This window comes from Neltuma alba, unplaced genomic scaffold (genome assembly GCF_004799145.2).
Source record: "Neltuma alba isolate B1F8T4 unplaced genomic scaffold, ASM479914v2 tig00013182_pilon, whole genome shotgun sequence".
Taxonomy (NCBI): domain Eukaryota; kingdom Viridiplantae; phylum Streptophyta; class Magnoliopsida; order Fabales; family Fabaceae; genus Neltuma; species Neltuma alba.
The window spans coordinates 286,922-301,386 of record NW_021637492.1 but is presented as its reverse complement, the minus strand read 5'-3'; the positions used below and the strand labels follow the sequence as shown (position 1 = coordinate 301,386).

The following is a 14,465-nucleotide window of genomic DNA, read 5'->3' as shown; positions in this document are numbered from 1 at the left end:
CAAAAAAATTTAATGCAGCTATCTATACGTTATGCAAAGTTATGGGGAGTTCATTATCATCCATAGATGACAATCTTTGTAAAGTTTTTGTTTTTGTTTTATACGTAGTGTTTATCCATATGTATCTTTCTCTCTCTATTATCTCATTCAGATTTTTTTCACGTTTACTTTAAATGTTGAATCATTTATATGTATGTAAATAAAAAGATAATAATCATTATTATAAATTTCATACACTATAATAATCAAATCATAATCATTATGTATAAAATCTTAAGACTTTTTCTAACCATTTTTTTATATTTAGTTTACTATTGCTCTATACGTTCGTATGCTTCTCTCTCCATGATATTTTCATACTTCATTCAAATTTTGTCATCTGTATTTCAAATTTTGAATCATATATATGCAGAAATAAAAATTATTATAAATTTCATACAGTAAAATTGACATTGATGTGCGTGAAAAAGTAATTTATTTCTTTTAATTATACGCATGGTGCACGTTTATATCCACCTTTGATATTGTGGGGCCCACTTGTTTGATCCAGTCACAGAGAACAGGTTGCTCCATGGCCCCTGCCTCTGCATTCTTTCTAGCTCAGTGTGCGCGAAACGTGAAGTGAGAGAGAGAGAGAGAGAGAGAGTTTTTCATGGCTTGGGCCTCCATGGATCTTGAGAGAGAAGCAAGAGAGGAGAATCAAAAAGTGGACTTGATAAATAATAATTGAAAAAGTAGCTGGTCATACGTATCCTTCTCTATCATCTCCTGCTTTTTCTCTACTTTTACCATCTAATTTTCCATTCAATTTCGTAGCTTTCCGTATTTTCTTTCTTCTTTTTTCGCTTTTTCTGGTTTTTTCCGTATGAAAAAATAAATCATTGCCCCATTTTCCTCTGATGGTACCGTGATTCAGAGTGTAGTACTCAAATACTCATCAAACTCGTTCTCTCTCTCTATCCCTTTCCCTGACTCAACATCTTCACGCGTCTCTGTACTATATTTCCATGTTCAGATCCTTCCTCCTCACTGATTACAGTTTTCGCATCGAGAAAATCGTGGGCTTTGAGTTCCTTAACCCTGTCTTACTTTTTCTGGGGTTTTAAGGAAGCTCGATTTCCTTTGAATTCTACCTGGCTTATATCATACAAACCGAAACTGGGCGGCTCTGCTTCTTCTTGATTTAGAAATGGTGGTTCGCGAGACCTGCTTCCTGAATTCTCTTTGAATTGGGTTTTAGTTTTTTCATATTGCGAAGGTTGAGGCCTATCTATGCCCTTTTTGTTCTTGGGTTGTGGTTTCTTTACCACGCCCGTCTGAGGACATTTATTGTTCTGGATCTTCTTTAGATCTGGAATCCAGATTAGGTAATCAGTCTTTTGAGCTGTGCACTGGCGTGACGTTTCGATTTGTTCGGGTAAATTTTCATGTCTTGTAAAGTTATGTTCTGTTTGTTAAACTTTATGCATTAATTGATTGATTGGCAATTTTGGTGCCTCTTTTAGCTTCCTTGGAATATGCTGAACGAATAATTAAATAGCTCATAAACTTGCCCTAGACTACATAATAATGAAAGTGGATTTAATCTGGTTAAACATTAATACATTATATATTTCGGATCGTCATAGTCATAATTGCGACATTAATTTCCTTCTAGTTCAAACCATCCCCAAGTCATATAAAAAGACTTGGTGGGTATGTAAATGGGAATATATATAGAAGAGGTCTCGAGATAACCTGAGATAGCGAACGCAAGTGTGAAAAATGGCTCTAATGCACGGGAAGCCATTGTGTGCACTATCCTTCACTGCGGTGAAGGTTTTGGCGAAATGTGTTGATTAAGCTTGGGAGGGCGTGGAAAGAGACGATCTGAGTGCTACAGAGAGGTCAAGTAGGGGCAAACAGTCGCTCCGTAAAGCACTTGTCCTGAATTTTTTTTTAGTTTCAAGGATTTTTTGTCCACTGGCCCGATAGAGGGGCGTCTGGAGAATATATGCGGTTACTGTTGATGCCAGAATAGTGCACAAGTATGAAAAGGTGATGGCTTTTGATGAAACAGACGACATGCCTAAAAATTAACCAGATTCAGGTTGAAATAAGACTTGACTAGAATTTTGTTGGTAGGATGCAGTATATTTCACAGCTAGAGAAAGAGGTAGTAACTACGTCTGGCGACCGTAAGACCTTTTGGTAACTAAAGAATGGATGTAAACATGTAATAGTCAGACCAAACTGAAAATTGAAGTAAAGACTATTCAGAATGATAGCACTCGGGGAAGGCTTGCACTTGGGAATGGGGAAGGCTTGCCCTTGGGAAGTTAACTAACACTCTTTCAGTGGCAACCCGCAGCTCTTATATATATTTTTATACTGTACTAGTTAAATCTGAATACGAAAGATGATCCTTAAAGCGTTTAACAACACCTAAAGAAAGACCCCAACGAGGGTTGACTGCAAGCTTTTAAAAGTGGAACAGAAAGGAAGTCTTGCATCTCATGTTCAATTAATGCTCTAGAAGTTTTTCATGTATTGTTCATGTGCTTCATGTTTGCGATATCTTTTATTAATGTATGTGGTTTATTATAGTCCTCATATTGCATGTGGTCTGAATTTCCTCCTTGTTTTATGCTTTCTGATTCTGATTATGGTGATTTTTCAATCCTTCTCCTGTGTCTCAGAAATCTGAATCAAATAAGAACCGTGAGTAACATGATTAGTGGAGGTGATGCTCCAAAAATGCCCAAAGGTCGGCGGTCCATGTTTGCAGTTGAAGAAGCAAGTTGCAAAGGTGAGGTTGGAGGAGACATACCTCTGAAGAAAGGCCCTTGGACAGCAGCAGAGGATGCAATTTTAATAGATTATGTCAAAAAACATGGAGAAGGAAATTGGAATGCAGTCCAAAAGCACTCAGGCCTTGCCCGCTGTGGAAAAAGCTGCCGTTTACGATGGGCAAATCACTTGAGGCCAGAATTAAAAAAGGGTGCATTTACTGAAGAGGAGGAGCGTCGAATCATTGAGCTCCATGCTAGGATGGGAAACAAATGGGCTCGAATGGCAACAGAGGTCTGTTCCATATGACTTATTTAATTTTTTATCAACATGTATTATGCTCATGTTAAGCTTCAATCATGTTGTGAAGCTTGATTGTGTAGTAGTTCGCATTTGATGTCCTTACTTTATGCCATGGAAAAAAAATGGTGACTATTAACTCTAAAGATGAATTGATGTGGAGAATGTCATTTCAATATATATATATATATATATATATATATATATTTTAAAGTGTTCCATTTTATCCACCCTGTACTATACATTAATTGCTATATTCAGTATAGTAATTGTTAATTTCTTTGTATTCTAGATGGCATGGTAATATAGCGATTAGGTATAGAAGGCATGACATGGGATTTTGTTGTAGGAGCTAAGACTGATCAAGGGGATGATACTTGTTTCAGTCTACCTCCATATTGAGTTTTCTGGTTATTATCAACTTTTTGAGAGTTGATAAGGACTTGACTAACAGGTTGCATAGAGTTAACAAGAAGGGAAAAGGCAAGTAACTATTTGTTGAGAGTATTGGGAGGGCAAAAGTTGGGTAGAAATGGAACAGATAAAACAAAATGTACTATTAGGAAAGTCAACATGGTGTGCCTTTCTGAAGCTGAATCCTTAACCTTTATTTATGATGATAGTCTGACACACACAAAACCTTGGTGTATTGTGGTGATTTAAGGGCATTTAGGTTTCTAAACGAGAAGCGTGGTGATGTTTTGCATAATAGCTAGTTTGCTTGGTCTGTGTTAAGAGGCTGTATGGTTTCTTCATGGTTTGGTAGTATTCATTCGCTTGTATTTAGGGAATTTCCAAAGTCCCTGCAAGAGATCTTGCTATGATCTGTTTAAATCATTCCTCCCTGTTGATTGCAAATTTATAGTTTGTTTCTTGGACTCTACCTTAGTCAACATTGTTTACAGTTGTAGTTCGCAATATATTACAACATTCAGCCCATGTTTGATGCCTCTCTAATTATGTGGAATTTAAATAGGATCATGCAAAAGATTTTGTTGCCCATAAATTGTAGAATTGTATGAGTATTTTGATATTTTGCAAGGAAGGTAATCTTCTGTTTGAGGAAATAAACCGTTTTTTGAGTGGAGAAAACAATTAAGCTGCATGCTCTTTCTGGATTGTCACCGCCTGAACTACCAAATAAAAGAATTTTGGAATCTTCAAATTTGAATTTATTGTTGAGAAGTAAGAAACATGCAGAAAACTTTTTCCTTTGATTTTCTAGTTTTTTTAAAAATTATAATTCTAATGTCCTACCTAATCTATCTTTTGTTTCTCGAGTTTCTCAAAAAATTGGAAAGTTCTGTTTTGACTCAGGAGACGACAGTTTCTTTAATTTCTTCCCATTTGCAGTGCAAAATGATGGAGACTATTTTAAACTGATTTGTTCAACCATTATCTTGTACCACTGGTCCATCCATGGCTGAGAAGCAGGGTGTTATGACCTAACATAGAAACTTCTAAACATTTAATACTACCTCCGGTCCTTAATATAAGACTTTGTTTGACTTTTATTTTGGTCCTAAATATAAGACCCTAATCTACTTTGTCTCTCATATTTATGTATTTTTTTTCTTCTTCAAGATAGTCGTTCTAACAATGGTAGTTCTAACCAATACACTTGATTAGCAAGGATATTTTAGAAAAGACAAGACATATTTATTGCAAATAACTAACTTAACTTATTTTCTTAATCTTCTTAAATTAGTCAACTAGCTCTTATACTTAGGACTGGAGGCAGTATATTAAGACAGATTACAAATGAAAAGAAAAGCCAGAGATGAAACTCATTACATTCAGGGACCCAAAACACTACTCTCCTACGCAACAAGACACACAAATGGGAAATGAACAATAGGGATATGTTTATAGCAGATGAAAATAAGAGCTAAAACACAGTAAGATAACACCATTCTGATACAGAGAGAGACACGCAAGATACAACTTCATCACAACAATGGATACACGATACAACTCACACGACAGACTCACTGAAACAGAACAGGGCTGCCAAACTTTCGAGAGGGTGGCACTCTCCACCCCAAAGGCCAGACCACACTGCAAAATTCTCCACATACCCTCCCTTGGCCAGAGTGAGGATTTAAAGACCTCAAAAGTAACTCTCACAGCCTGCTGCTCATGGACTTTGACCAAGCATTCCTGTAGCTGACCTACTTTTCTATTTCTTTCTCCAAATTAGAAAGTCAAATTTCTATCCAAAAAGCATCTTCTCCCTGTTAGTGTATCTTCCTAAGTTTTCCTTTATTTTTTTGTCTGATCAGAACAAGTGGTCACGACAAAGGGTTTGCTTGTTTTTGTCTCTGGTGTTTTGTTACTAGCATATGCATGTATATATTTAATTTTTTTCTTTTTAAGGCGAGGAGCAGGCATAGAATACCAGGGATTTGAGGTCTGCAAATGGAAGCATAATGAGCTTCTGCCTCTTTGAGGTTGTTGCACCTGATGTTTCAGCATTTTAAATAAAAAGAGGAAGAAAAATGTTTTTGGAGTGTTCTTGTACATTTCTCTGAGTATCATTGACCATTATAGAAAATAAACATTACGATATATATAAGATCAAATTAACATTTATAAACGAGATATCAAGACAAGCATTTTGGTTGTTGTGCCGTGTAAACATCAAATACATTATTTTTGGACAAATATTAAATATATTAATAAACTATGTAAAGAAAAACACTCAGTATGTGATAAGAAAGTTAACATAGGTCTTGACATTCTTGATAGAAAGTAAAAGTGAAAAATAAAGATAGACAATGAAAATGAGAAAACGTTTACCGTGCTCATTCCTATTATGGCATTAGAAACACTTCCCCTACCCAAGAAAGTGGAAAAAAGCATGTTGCCAACCCAGAATCTAGAGATCTTTTGTTAAACAACGCAAATATTATGTGACAATTGCTTGTTCATACAGAGTAAGAGGGGGGAATACAGAAAAGAGATAATGGAATGATAGGGCAGAAAATTAACCGCAGCAAGAACCATATATTGACTAGCATGCCTTATTCAGTATAATTAACATCATTTTGTGTGTTGTCTGTGTTATTGAACAAAATGTAATCTTGTTTCATTTTTGGTTATTTCCTCTTCTCTTCATTCCTTCTTTTTCTGTTTCAGTTGCCTGGACGTACAGATAATGAGATAAAGAATTACTGGAACACTAGAATTAAGAGACTGCAACGAGCTGGATTACCAATTTATCCTCCTGACATATGCCAGCGGGTACGCAGTCAAGAAAATCCAAATATGAGTACTTTGATGAGTGGAGCCAGCCAACACTCTGATATCCCGCAAGGAGGCAACTTCAAAGTCCCAGAACTGGATTTCAAAGAATATGATTTCAGTCGGAGTTATCTCCCATATGGTCCATCTATTTTAGATATTCCTGACAGCAGTCTGTTTGAACAAACTGTAGGCCCACCACATAGTGATGTTATGTTGTTCGGAAACCCTCCGAAACGCCTTAGGGAGTCAGATATGCTTTATAATAGATTGGACAATAGTAGCAGCTGTATGATCCCAGTGTTTGATAAGTTTGTGGATTATACTGCTGAGCCACCTCCTGTTTTGCCGTCTCCAGGCAATCTGTCCCTTGACACCAATGATCCGTTTCATGGTGATAATCTTCATGGCAGCCATGCCGCTTTAAATGGCACTATCTCTTCTTCAGCGCCCATATCTGAGGCAATGAAGTTGGAGCTCCCTTCACTCCAATATTTAGAAACTCAACAAGGTAGCTGGGATGCAAATGCATCCCCACTTCCTTCACTTGAGTCCGTTGATACATTGTTTCAGTCTTCTCCTGTTGAACAATACCAGTCATGTACTGTTACTCCAGATAGTAGTGGTTTGTTAGAATCAATAATCTACGACACCAAGCTTCCCAAGGGCCCATACAATGATTCGTTGTGGAAGACTCCTGATGACTGCATACTGAATATGGCTAAAACTGAGACAGAATGGGACCACCATGGGGATACAAATTCACCCTTAGGTCACTCTTCTGCCTCAGTTCTTACAGATTATACTCCTCCTGTTAGCTTCTGCTCAGTTGATGAACCCAACTTCATTGAACATGCAAAAGGTGAGTGTGCCATTTGTTTTATTTAATTGTTTAGCATGGACTCTATTTTTATTTTGATATATTTTTTTGGCATGCTATTTTCATTTTCAGCAGGTCTTGAAATGAAGCAGGAAGTAATTTCACAGGGTCCACCTAACGTTTCTCAAAGGAAAGAAACTTCTAGTCAGATAGACATAACAAGGCCAGATGCTTTGCTTGACATGTGTTGGTTCGGCAATGACACCAGTTACCGCTAAGAAAGTTGGCAATCTTGATTTGTGCTTAGGTCTTTATAATTTGGTCTTTGTTAATGAGGTGCCTTCACTTGTTTGTACATTTGCTATCAGCGGTTAGACTAGTCTTAAGAAATTCTGTTACCTTCAGAGGCTACAGTTATGACAGACCAGAGCCGTTAACATCAGATAATCTCAGTTCAATAACGGTTTGAAGATGCTGCTGCGGATATGTTGGGACAATGGGATTTGAGAATTTCTTATATCAGATAACCTGACCTCATCAAATGTTTGAAGATGCTGCAGGTGATGTTTCAAGAGTGGATTTTGGCAAAACTTTTGTATCAGATAACCTGACTTCATCAACTTGATTTGAACATGATGCTGCTGATGCTGGAAGAATGGGATTTGTATATGTTTTAGGTGCATCTGAAATGTTCATGATATTTGATCTCAAAATTGGACTCAGTTGTTCAGCCTTCATTGAAGATTGTGTACTTTCTTTTTCTTTTTCTTTTTAAATTTCTTTTTAAATCATTTCTGTATTCATGTTGTGTTGGACATGTCAATTGAAAATGTTAAAATTTCATGCTCCAATTTTAATGGATGATTCAACTTTTCCAGTTTGTTTCGACGTCAGTGTTTGATTCGTTATTATGGAGAAATGGCGAGTTGATTTGTTTTGCTGGGGTGCAAGGGGACTTATGTTAATTATTTGTATATAGCTTATCAACAAGGGGAAATTAATGATCAAAATGACAAGTTATTTACAGATACAAATCTTAAATTTCTAAAAATTTTCCAACGTCCTTCTTTCAAAACAAGCAAGATGTACGATGACTGAAATTCTTATGAATTCCCGATCAGCACGTTGCATAGGATAAGGCCTGATAATGCTTGATAAGATAAGGGATAATGGGATGAGACCTGATCTAGTATTTATTATGAAAGCGAGCTTGATTTTTAATTTAGTTCTAAATATAAGACCTTAATTTACTTGGTTTTTTATATTTATTTATTTTTTAAAGTAATTCTTATAATAGTTGTACACATTAAAAGATTCCATCAAATAACAATTATATTTAACACATATTGATAGTAAGGGTATTTTAGAAAAGATAATACTTATTTATTATAAATAATTAACCCAACAAACTTTCTTACTAAAATTAGTCAACTAACTCTTAAATTAAAAACTTTATGCTTGGTAATATATAATAGTGTATAGGACAGAAAGATTTTAACAAAACTACCCTTTACTTACAATTAAAGTAAACATATTAGAACTTTTAACTGTGTTCATTTTTAGAGGGTGGAAAAAAACTTCATTAACTGTTATAATAATGGTAATGGCCCGTGATATCAGTAGCTAGTGATGATAGTGGCCAGTGATGTGATAGTTGTAGATAGTGGTGACCAATGAAATATGGTAGAGGTGGTAACCACGAAGCCGGTTTGCAATGCCAATGGTTGTGGTGACCATATGGAGATCCACGACGACGACGAAGGCCAGTGATGGAATTGGCGGCGGCGGCTGCTAGTGATGGAAGAGCCAATAATAGTGGTGATTACTGATTAGAGACGGCGGTGATGATGACGGGGATATGGTGTAGGTGGCTAGTGATGGTCAGTGGCAATGACAGTGATAGTGGTAAATAATATAATAAACGTATTACACAACAAAATTTTAGAACTTTTATATGAATTTCATGAGCTGTATTGAATTATCCAGCATTTTAATGAGTTAAAAATTTTATGATTTATGAGCTTATACAATTTATTACATGCACCAAACAAACAAGTGATAAGCCCATGATAAATGGTAGTCCCTCTCTTGCTTCTTATAAGAGATCATTAATTAATGGTTAAAATTAGTTGAAAATAATAAATATGTGTAAAAAAATGTAATACTTTTGTCAAAAACATCCTCATTTATGTGGAAGAGAAAAAATGTGTGGTAGAAAAAAAATGCGTAAAGATTAGTAAATACAATTATATGAGTCATTAAATAAGGTTAAAATAGAAAATCAACAAACAAAATTTAAAACAAAAAAAAAACATGTCATCCTTTACAACCGTCTTTTATAAAAAGCAATGGAGGGAGTATTAACTTGTACCGTCATGCCTTGTGTGTCATGTCAAATGGAGGAACATAATTTAAGTCATTTAATAATGGCACTAAGGAATTTCAAAGATCAAGGAAGTTTGGTAAACACACATAAAAAAATTTAATACTCCAAAAATTTCCTATAGCTGAATATTAGATTTTCTATCTTAGTCCCCCAAAAAAAAAAAAAGAACTAAATTTCCTATTTATGATTACTAAATTCCCTTTATATAACAATTAATAAAGACATATTATATGTGTCAGGCATTTTGGTCATTATATATCTTTTGATTTTCAAAGAAAGACTTCCATCCTACAAATTTTTTTTAGAAATATAACATTTTAGTCTTTAAGCATTATTTTCCCTATAAACAAAGCGGTTCTATAAATTTTTTCAAAAGACATTCACATTACATTTTATATTTTATATTTTGAACACGATAAATGAGAATAAAAGAATTAAGTGGTGACAATTAAAATTTAGAGCAAGAAGCCAAGAATCTAATCTTGAATTTCTGAAACTATTTTGCATAACCAAACGGAGCACACTATTGTTATGTTTGATACGTAGAATATTGATATTTTTTTTTTAAATATCTAACACGTTAAGGTTAAGAACTTAATGATGCATGTCAGTGGGACAAAATATTTTTTGATAAGTGCTTTAGGTTATCCAACTGTTTTTCTCCTAATATAGTTATGTTAAAAAAATATATACCGTTAAGTTTATTTTATATTTAAAACTTTTATTTGGAGAGCAAACTTAGTTAGAATTTTGGAGAGAATTGTTATCTGCTGATGAAAAATAGTTATGTTAAAAAAAAAATTAGTTTCACTTCATTTATGGTAAAAGGATATCCTTGTAGATTTTACCATTATTATTTTAATTATTTTACTGTTATATAAATTTCAAACCATGTATGTATACTGTTTCTAAATTGTAAAATTTGTTTCTAGAAAGTTTTTACAACAAAAGTAAAAAATGAACGTTAGTATATTTTGCAAAAATTATGTATTTGTTTGTGTGTTGTTTAAAAGTTGATTTTTTTCAAATAACATGTTGTATCTTATCTTGCACGGCTTTTCTTCTAATGAACAAAAGTACTCTATAACTATAAGTAGTGTTTTTTTTTTATATTTATGGTTATAAGAGTCCTATATTTAATTTAATGTGACAACTTTCTTTTTTGACATAACAAGCACAAGATTTTAATTAGATAATGAGCTGAAAGTAAAAAGGTGACTAGCCTCTTTTAGGATATGAATAAGCCAGTATATATGATTGGGTTAAGGTGTAAATTTAACTTAGAAGTTTTTATTCAAGAGTTTTGGGTATTTGAAAGTTTTTCTGAGAACAAATTTGTCTTAAAAATTTTAAATCATAGCAGTATTGTTCCATGCCATTAAAAAACTAACATTGGCTGTTAAAATAGTAACATTATATTGACCGTTATCATTTTCAATAGCAAAGGATAATGTTGTTATGATTTTAAACTTTCAGGACAAATTTAATATTAAACAAAACTTTTAGATACCCCACATTCCTAAGTAAAACTTTTGGGTATAGTATTTATTGAAGCCCAACACCGAACATCACAAAGCCCAAATGACTAATGGGTTTTTACGTGGATTTTTGTCATTCTAGATTCTTCTTTTCTGTCCATATTACTTGTTATACATCTCATTGTCTATATATAGTGACTTACTGTACACCTCACTATGCAATGAAATGAAATACTTCATACAACATTAGCTTCTGTGTGTTTTACTGTCGTTTCATGGTATCAGAGCCACGTTCCAAAATATGTCTTCCTCACCTAGTCTCAATACTACCACAATCACATCTTCTCCCATGTGATGTTCGGTGTTGGGCTTCAATAGTATTAATATCAGTATCAATATATGTATCTTTAGTATTAATTAATATAAACTATAAAGCATTGTTTTGGGAGGGCGTGTGGAGGAATTTCAAGTTTTAAAACAGGCACATTAAAAGGGTTAGTTCATTATAATTCATTAAGTTTTCATATATGTTTTTAAAACCTTTTTGAGCTGCAAAATAAGATCAGATATCAACATATTTAAATTAGGTAGACATTATACTTCACTATGGGTAATCTAATAAATCTATCTCATAATGCGGTTGATCTCAAATAAGATTTATACAATTTGGTCAAACAAAAATAAAATTTATAAATTTTAATCAATATCGTATCAGTAGTAGTATTATGATTATAAGCATTACTATAAACTATGAAGTATTTTTTCCGGAGGGTGTGTGAAGGAATTTTGAGCCCTGAAGGAAGGATACTAAAAGGGTTAGTACACTGTAATTTATTAATTTTTCATATATTTTTGTAGTTTTTTGAGCTGTAAAATAAAATATCAAATATTTAGAATAAAATATCCCAACATTCCTTACATTTTGTCTTAATTAAACAAGCATCCTTTCTATTTCAAAAATATATATTTAATTTGAGTCCAACCATTAACTTGCATCAAGAATATTTTTAAAAAAATATTTAAATAAACTTTATTTATTAATTGATCCTTTATCATACTAAAATCTCTAATTTTGGCTAAAATTATTCTGAAGAATTTAATAGTTTTCTTTTTCTTTTCTTTAATTTGATTTTTTTAATCTTGCAAATGATTATTATTTTCATTTTTTATTTCTGGAATAGAAGTTCAAGTAATTTAATTAACATAGATATAAAAAGACTTATTAAAATTTGATTACATTTAGATTTCTTATCTTAGCCCCAAAAAAAAAAATCTTAATTTCCTATATATGATTGCTAAATTACCTCTATATAACTACAACAAGAGAAAAAACAATTGGCCTCGTAGGCATTTTAGTTATTATATATCCTTTTGATTTTCAAAGAAAGACTTTGATCCTGCAAAACAATTTTAGAAATGTAAGATTTTTTTATCTATAAAATTTTGTTGTTAAGGATTAGCTGTCCCAACGGCAGTGCTATCCATTATACTTGGATAGATGGGGTCTTAGATTCAAACCTGTCATTAAACATGTTTATGTGCATGTGTGTTTAAAGTGTATTAAATTAAAAAAAAATGTAGAGTGTTGTTTTTTTATAACAGGTAATAACTTAATGATGTACATTGTTGGGAGAAAAATACTTTTGGATAAGTGATTAAGGTTATCTACGTGTTTGCCCCCTAAAATAGATATGTTCAAAAACATATATTTGAGTTTATTTTGCTGGTAAAAAAAATTTAAGTTTATTTTTTAGGAAAAATAAAAGTATCTCTAAGTCATATTACACTTAAAACTAATTCTTTTGGGTCTGAAACGGTTAAGAAATAACCCTCTTAATGAGCAAGGTTTTTGAAATTCGACTTTTTGTTTGTAAAATAGAGGTTGCGATTTTGTAGCTATTTGTTATCTGATCCTAGTATTTCAAAAAGGACTAGTTTCTCTTCATATGAGAGAATATCTTCACAGATTGCCATTATTATTTTACTTATATATTTTACTCTAATATAAATGTCAAACCCAGTATCATCCGTGCCATTTTTAAATGGATAAAAAAAAGAGGAATATATCCTATCAGTATCGTATTAGTATCTGTTAGTGTCAGTATCCGTAGATATCGATCATATATATATATATATATATATATATATATATATATATATATATATAGATATATATAACTACTATGGATATTTTAAGTCATGAAGCACGCATATTAAAATGGATAGTACATTGTAATTTATTATTTTTTTTTCTTCCATTTATTTTAGTTTTTTGAAATGTAAAAGAAGATATCAAAGTATTTAAATTAATATAAAAATTATATTTTACTATGGACAATATATTAAATCTATCATATAATTTTGTTGTAACGGTTTTTTAACGAATTATATATCCAATTTAATGAATATTTTAGGTTCAAGTCGTAAAACCATTTTACTTGTGACTTTTTAAAAAAAAAATTAGAGGAGTGACTAATGTCACTACTAGACTATTTAGATAATAAAAAACAATACAAATAATGTTCACATGGGGTAAAGACATTAATTTTTCCATTTGAATAATAGTATTTTACTATCTCATGTATTTAATATAAGAGTTATTTAGAGATTTAGTTTGATTCTAAATATAAGACTTTAATATATTTTGTCTTCAATATTTTTTTTCAAGTAATCCTCGTACTGATATACATGTTAATGAGTTTTTTTTTTGTTAGATACATGTTAATGAGTTTACATGAAAGGTTATTCCAATGCACATAATTTATAAAAGTATTTTAAGAAAGACAATATTTATTTATTATACATAATTAACTAATTTTCTTAATATTCATACATTAATATAACTATTTAACTCTTATATTAAAGACTAGTGGTAGTATTATATTTTTCAAATTTTTGGAATACTCATATATATATAGAGAGAGAGAGACATATTATTGTCTTTAAACTTAAAAAGATTTTCTTTTACCACAACTTACAAACCTGTTATACTCTCTACAAATGGTTTGAAAATTGAAATCATAACCATGTGCTTAAAAATCCTTAAGAGAGAGGTATTTAGTGTCGTTTGAGTTAGAAAGCCCAACAAAATTGGAAATGGCTTGAATTATTCATAAATTAACATACTACTAATTAATGATAAAAATAACGATAAATGAATAGAGATTGCTTGATTTAATTTGCTTAAATTTTTAGAGAGTTAAATTCTTGAAAAGTTCATAATTAATTGCTTATTTTATTTTTATGATTCCAGTAAAGTCTAACTATTTCTTATATATGCTAAAGATAAAAAAATTCTTTTTGATTGAAATTTATTTTACAATTTTTAAGATAAAATTTGAAAAAGATACAATAAATTACAGAGAAGTAGTATAACTTATTTAGATTTTATTACAAGATTTGTTTATTGACTATAAATAAGGTTTTATAATTAGAACTGGAAATAATATTCATTAAGTTATTTCGCTCA

General features: G+C 32.0%; 1 protein-coding gene across 2 annotated transcripts; it reads left to right on the top strand.

Moving 5' to 3' along the window:
* Positions 1-940: 940 nt before the first annotated feature.
* On the top strand, positions 941-8,001 carry LOC114735202 (transcription factor GAMYB-like). Of its 2 annotated transcripts, none has more exons than XM_028922878.1 (4): positions 941-1,417; positions 2,679-3,063; positions 6,208-7,174; positions 7,268-8,001. In XM_028922878.1, the coding sequence occupies exons 2-4, from the start codon at positions 2,710-2,712 to the stop codon at positions 7,408-7,410; spliced, it is 1,464 nt and encodes a 487-aa protein (XP_028778711.1). In that variant the 5' UTR covers positions 941-1,417; positions 2,679-2,709; the 3' UTR covers positions 7,411-8,001. The 2 variants fall into 2 exon arrangements, with proteins under 2 accessions (XP_028778711.1, XP_028778709.1); XM_028922876.1 differs by having other exon boundaries at positions 7,265-8,001.
* The last annotated feature ends 6,464 nt before the right edge of the window (positions 8,002-14,465 follow it).